This window comes from Callithrix jacchus, chromosome 18 (genome assembly GCF_049354715.1).
Source record: "Callithrix jacchus isolate 240 chromosome 18, calJac240_pri, whole genome shotgun sequence".
NCBI classification, from domain to species: Eukaryota; Metazoa; Chordata; class Mammalia; order Primates; family Cebidae; genus Callithrix; species Callithrix jacchus.
Window position 1 is genome coordinate 39,363,028 of NC_133519.1, and position 6,850 is coordinate 39,369,877.

The 6,850-nt window shown below is 49.6% G+C and overlaps 1 protein-coding gene across 1 annotated transcript; it reads left to right on the forward strand.

Moving 5' to 3' along the window:
• Window positions 1–2,099: 2,099 nt before the first annotated feature.
• IER5 (immediate early response 5) lies at window positions 2,100–4,266 on the forward strand. The gene has a single exon (XM_002760297.7). The coding sequence runs from the start codon at window positions 2,311–2,313 to the stop codon at window positions 3,289–3,291; it is 981 nt and encodes a 326-aa protein (XP_002760343.1). The 5' UTR covers window positions 2,100–2,310; the 3' UTR covers window positions 3,292–4,266.
• Window positions 4,267–6,850: the final 2,584 nt, after the last annotated feature.

The window sequence follows — 6,850 nt, forward strand, 5'->3', positions numbered from 1 at the left end:
GTGTCACCATGTTGGCCAGTATGGTCTTGATCTTCTGACTTTGTGATCCACCTGCCTTGGGCTCCCAACATGCTGCAATTACAGGCATGAGCCACTGCGCCCTTTATTTTATTTATTTTTGAGACAGAGTCTCACTCTGTTGCCCAGCTGGAGTCTAGTGGCGCGATCTTGGCTCACTGCAACTTCTGCCTCCTGGGTTCAAGCCATTCCCCTGCCTCAGCCTCTCCAGTAGCTAGAATTATAGTCGCCACACCCAGCTAATTTTTGTACTTTTTTTTTTTTTTTAGTAGAGATGGGGTTTCACCGTATTGGCCAGGTTGGTCTTAAACTCCTGACCTGAAGTGATTTGCCCACCTCAGCCTTCCAAAGTGCTAGGATTACAGGCGTGAGCCACTAGGCACAGCTGATTATCTTTATTTTTTAATTAAAAAAAAAGGCAGCACAGTGAAGTGAAATAATTTTCCAGAGGTCATGCAGCAAGTGAAAGGCAAATCTGGGATTCCAACCCAGGAAGACTGCCTCCACAGTCTGTGTTCTTAACCATTGCTTCATAGCAATGGTTAAGACCAATAACTTGCAAAGAAGAGAAAAGAGAAGAGAAAAATTCTTGCATTTTTACTCAATATATGCTACTTGGTTTTGTAATTATTTGTGACATTATTTTATCTCTTTCTCTATGTAAGCTGAAAATTCCTAGAGGGAAGGAGCTCTGGGGTCTCAGAGCTGCTACCTCAATTACCATCAATTGTGGGCACATCGCATCCCCTGGAGATTATGAATTGGTCATGATCAAGCCCACTCTTCACTGGTATTTTTCCTAAATAAATTCATTGCTTGGTCAACCCCTGGGGCAGGATCAGGCCCGGGGTTCCACATGGACTCCAAGAAAGCAGTGCTTAGTTTTCTCATTCAGATTGTGGCTGAGAGTTGTCATTTATCTTCTGTATAATAAAGCAGATGTGTATGTGACTTCCCCCTTTCCGCAGTGGAGACACTGAAGCGGCCTCAGGTTCTCAGGCAGGTCTGTGGTGGAGTTTGCTGGAACTAACTGGAACTGACTCTATGTTTCCAGTCCAGAACTCTGAGCAACCCTGTGGCAATTCTGCCCTAATACACTTATAAGGACCAGTAGATGGACTAAGGTGTTGACAGACCACAAAATTCTGGAACTCCCTTGCCCTGTATTTTTACCTTGACACAAAATGAAATTATGACATCATCATGGGAACACAGGACTTCTCTCTTTGTATTTTCAGAACTTGCTCGATTTTTCCAAGGGTACACTGGTCAGTCCTTGTAATGGAAAAAAAAAAAAATCATTGTGGAGAACCTGTAACACCTTCCACCTAACCTGTTTGATAACTAGCTTTGCTCTACAATCTGGAGAACAAAGTGAAAGATGCCAGCTTTAGACGACAACCAATAACTTTGTATCTAGACACAATTCCTTGATAAGCCAAAAAAGTAGCCAAAAACTTCTAGAATTCCCCTTTTCTTTAGGGTTAGAACTGACAGCTGCTAAGAGTGTATGTGACTCTATTAGGGAAAGCGGCTCGTCCAAAAATAATAACTGCCAAATACCGTGCAGTAATGCTATTTGTTATCCAGAAGTGTCCTACGCCGCGTATAGCCACCATCTCTATTTTAGAGTTGAGGGGGATGGCTCACAGGTGTGGCTGGCCTGGAAACCGTGGCGTGGCTGGTGAGGGCGGGGTCGATCACGGAAGGATCAGGACTTCATGGCAGAGCAGAGTCCACCACCACACTCGGATGAAAGTTCAAAGATTTTGTTCGCTTTGTTTCTGGCAAGCCATCACACAATCCTGAGTCTGTAACTCTAAACAGTAGCGCCCACGAGCACAGCCCCCGACCCGCACTCCCCCCGGCCCTGGTTGGCGGCCGCACACCCACACCGTAGCCCCCTTTAAGAGCCTGCTCCGCGGGACTAACGTTCGAACGGGCCCTGGCGCCCCTCCTCGGGCTCCGATTGGTCGTGCGCGGCGCACGAGGGCGCGCCGGCCAGCCTCAGAACGGCTGGCATCCCTTCGTGATTGGCGGTCGCGGAGCCTATATAAGGCACGGGACGGCCGGGCTGCCTTGTTTAGCGACCGGACCCGGAGCTGGGCGCTTGTCTGGTGTGGAGCGGCCAGCGGGACAGCGCGCGCGTCACCGCAGTCGTTTCTCTTCGGAGTCTTAGGCGATCGAGGGTGTACCCAGGGGCGGACTTGTTTGTGTTTCCCGTCCCCTCCCGGCTTCCGAACGTGACACCCCGTCACCCCGGCGCCGGCGGCCGTGTGCAGGGGACGCAGGATGGAGTTCAAGCTGGAGGCTCACCGCATCGTCAGCATCTCCCTGGGCAAGATCTACAACTCGCGGGTCCAGCGCGGCGGCATCAAGCTGCATAAGAACCTCCTGGTCTCGCTGGTGCTGCGCAGCGCCCGCCAAGTCTACCTGAGCGATCCGTGCCCCGGCCTCTACCTGGCGGGTCCCGCGGGGATCCCGGCGCCGCCGCCGCAGCAGCTCGGGGAGCCGGCAGCCGGGCCACCCGCCGGCTGGGGAGAGCCGCCCCCGCCTGCCGCCGGTGCCTCCTGGGCGGATACGGAGCCACAGCCGGAGGGCTCCGCGGTCTCAGAGGCGCCGCGGGTGGGGGACGCGGTGCCGGAGGCCACGGTGACCGGAGTCGGGGTCGTTCCTCAGGGCGGAGCCGCGGACGCGGCGAAAGCTGCCTGGAGCCGAGTGGAGGGGCCTCGCCAGGCGGCGGCCGGAGAAGCCGAGGGTCCCGCCGGAGGCTGGGGTGTTTTCCCCTTGGGGTCTCGTGCCTCTCGCCGCCCCTGCGGCTGCCCCCTAGGCGGGGAGGACTCGTCGGGTACACCGGCCGCGACCCCCCGCGCTGCCTGCTGCTGTGCGCCGCGACCCGCCGAGGACGAGCCTCCCGCGCCGCCAGCCGTGTGCCCCAGGAAGCGCGGCGCGGCGGGGGTGGGCGGCGGCCCAACGAGCTTCCCGGCGCCCGGCTCGACCCCGCTCAAGAAGCCCCGCCGGAACCTGGAGCAGCCGCCGAGCGGGGGAGAGGACGACGACACGGAGGAGATGGATACCGGGAACGTGGCTAACCTCATCAGCATCTTTGGTTCCAGCTTCTCGGGACTCTTACGGAAAAGCCCCGGGGGCGGCCGGGAGGAAGAGGAGGGAGAGAAGAGCGGTCCGGAAGCCGCCGAGCCCGGGCAGATCTGCTGCGATAAGCCGGTGCTGAGAGACATGAACCCCTGGAGCACAGCCATCGTGGCCTTCTGAGCCCCTGCCTCCGTGCGGGGAGGAGGTTGAGCAGCGGGCGTCCCCGAAGTGAGGGCCGGGACCCTCCCGGCTGCAGGGACGCCCAGAGACCGCAGGCGCTGAGCGCGTTGGGCAGACTGGTCGCCGCCGGGCATCGCAAACCGCCCCCGGGCGCGGGGGCCCTGCCGGCCCGGGACTCTCGAGGCTTTTCTGGAGACCAGGGAGCTTGAGGCTCATTGGAAGAGGACGATTGTTAACTTTTGTGTTTGTGTATGTCAGTGTGTGTAAGTTTGTCTTGTGGCATTAAGACTATTTTGTCCTTCTGGAATGCACCACTCCTTCCCCGGGGCTTACGAGACTGGGGGCAGACAGGGACTTTCCTCTGCCTACAGCGTGGAGAAGGAAGCGGCTAAAAGGTTTGGGCCGGGGAGTTCCCCATTCGTTCTCCGGAGAGCGAGGGACTTTACACCCACCCCTCACCGGAAAGCTAGACCCGCTTCAGGGCCAGGAGTGGCGTTTCCGCACAGGATTTCCTAAGACGAGAGGGATTTTAGCCACGAGCACCGACTTGAATTCCTTCCCTCCCTCCCCACTTTTCTTTCCCAATGAAGAAACGCTTATGTCCTGTGATTACTCTAGGAAAGGGGAGTATTAACGGCCCTTCGCTTCCCCGCAGGGGTGAAAAAGCTTGATGAACTTCACAGAAGAGTTCAAGCTTGGAAATACGGAGTTTATAGAGAAAAGATATATTTTTAAAAGCTCTAGGTCAGAACTACTACACAGTGCTTTTAAAAAGTGTTTAATGAAAGTTTACAGACAGAAGCCCTAAGTGAAAAGACCTTATGGTTTTGTAGATAAGGTGACTCCAGTCTTTGTTGTATAAAGGTTGGGGGAGCTGATAAGGTTTTTGTACAGTATTTTCTCCTTCGTTGTATTGATTTTTGTATAAAAATGTAACTTCTACGTGTCTAACACGTATTAAATATTTTGAAGCAACGTAACTGCCTCCTTGTCTGTAATAACCTGCCTGGGTTGGGAGGGAAGTGGGAGGAGGGAAACCAGGGCCTGTGCTAGAAAATTGAAGGTGTGGTTCTTGGTATCAGTCACTCGCAGACTGAGGACATTGTTTACTGACTCCACCAAGTATCAAGAGAGACACGTTTAGTTTTTTCTTCTAGATCAGAGGGCCGCTATTAGATAGTAATATCACCGACCTGCCAGGGTCTTGAAACCTGCCATTACAACTGCCTTTTGTAAGGTCAGTTTAGGCCAATTTGACTGTCACCAATACATGGGTGTCCATTTTATTAAGTAATTTAAGCAACTTTTGAAGCCCTGCTCATCCACAAAAATGTTTTTCAGCTTAGTTTCCTGTTATATGGATCATCTTTTCGCTTTATTATTGAAAAAAATTTAGATAGTAGTAGACCTTAAAAGCCTGATGCAACCGACATAGGAAGCTGAAAGAGACTGACTTGTCCAAATTGTCAGGTCCCCCTCTGCATCTCAAAGGGTGTCAGGATGTAAATGTTCAGTTTTTCTCATCTATAGAAAGGAAATGTATAGGTGAAAGGGAAACTGCATCAAACGAGATAAGGAAGGAGGGCATTCTCATTTAGCAAAACTTCCTGATTTGTTTTTGTTACTCAAAAGGTGACATCAGTGTTTGTGTCATGGTAGAAACTTAGGTGATGACAGCCAAAACATTCATTGATTTTACTAAAATCACTGTCATTAAGAGAGCTTTCTGTCTCTTCATCTTCAGTGTTTGAAAGGTATTCAATTTATTTCAGAAGCAAACCGATTAGGGAATGTTTATTAAAATACGGTACAGTTGCCAGGACTTCTTATGGTACTGGTTTCTAACAATTTATGAGTAGGGTGTTTAAAAGATGGGAGAGATTGAAGAAAGAGACAAAGCTTTAAAGGTCATAGCCTTCGAGCATAAGAAACATGAATGGTGCATTGGCCTTAACTGTGAATTATATGAACTTCTGTCATAGCTGAATAGGCCAGTGCCTGGTGCCTTGATATTTCGGCAACTCTATTAGCAGTCACTTAAGCCTAGGGACCTTTCTACTTCATGCTCTGTCACCAGCATAATGTGTTTATAGAACTAACATTCTCAAAGTAGGATCTTGTTAAATCGACTTTTTCTTTCAGAAAGTAGCTACTTAAATGCTGTTATGGCTATGAAAGATCCATCAAGTGCTGACTGCTTAAACTGAAGAAGGTGTCCAGCGCCTTAATTCTGCAAACATTTCCTGTTGCTACAAAGTATGATGCTTGAACAGCAATTTCAGTGTATTTTATGTTTGAAAGGGGGTAACGTGGTGTGTTTAAGAGAGCTGATGTGTTTTGGATGAGACTCAAGTTGATCCTTGGTTTCACATTAAGATGAACCTGAGACCATGTGTCTGCTTAAAGATATAAATTGGCATACTTGATAGGAAGATAAAGCTTTGTAGGAATTAGAAAAGATCATTCTCTTTTTTGTTGTTGCGGAATTGTTGCAGAAGCAGTATTGTGTGGTAGAGCATGGGCCCTGGAGCCAGGCTACCTGAAGTCTTCCTTTATTTTATTATAAAAAGTAAATACAAAGTGAGCTGTGTTGGCTAGGTTCATCTTGAACTCCTAGCCTCAAGCAGTCCTCCTGCCTCAGCCTCCCAAAGTGCTGGGATTACAGGTGTGAGCCAACAGCAAGCACCCAGCCTGCTTGGGTTTTTCTATCTTGGCTCTGCCACTTAGCTGTGGGACCCTGGACAAGTTACTTCATCTCTCTGTGCCTCAGTTTTTTTCAAATGTAAAATGGGGATAATCGGATCTATCTTACAGGGTTGCGAAAATTAATAAGCTAATGCTCTTAAAGAATACCTCCTACATAATAAGCACTCAGCTGTTAATTATTGTTAATGTAGAAGTGAATTCTGTGTATAAATTACACTGTGGTCAAAGATTTGTGTATATTTGTAAGAAAGGAGGATGGAGAATCTATTTTTAAGTGATCCTGTGAACGTTGGGTTCTTTTATTCCTCTGTTTTTCTGTGGACACTTGGCAGTCAGGAAGCTTTGTTCTACCAACACAGTTTTGTTGCTGTGAATGTCTCACACCAACCTGGTGATTTTTCCAATTGCATCAAACAACTATTTTCAGGGAGGAGTAAGCCTGAGTGAAAACAGACAAGGAACAAAGTCCTTGTTGACATACAAATGCTTTCTGTGAATGAGTAGAGAAAAAAGCAGCCTAGGCTGGGCGTGGTGGCTCACACCTGTAATCCCAGCACTTCGGGCAGATCACGAGATAGCAGTTCGAGACCAGCCTGGCCAACATGGTGAAACCCCCGTCTACTAAAAATACGAAAATTAGCTGGGCGTGATGGCCTGTAATCCCGTCTACTTGAGAGGATGAGGCAGGTGAATCACTTGAACCCAGGAGACAGAGGCTGCAGGGAGCCAAGACCACGCCATTGCACTCCAGCCTGGGAAACAGAACAAGACTCCTCAAAATAAATAAATAAATAAATAAAAAGCCTATAAAGTTATTTTTAGCTTGAATTACTTGGGCATGGAATGTTTAAAC

What these genes read in the sequence shown, in the direction of transcription:
- IER5 (XM_002760297.7), top strand. Translation starts at nt 2,311, where the DNA reads ATGGAGTTCAAGCTGGAGGCTCACCGCATCGTCAGCATCTCCCTGGGC.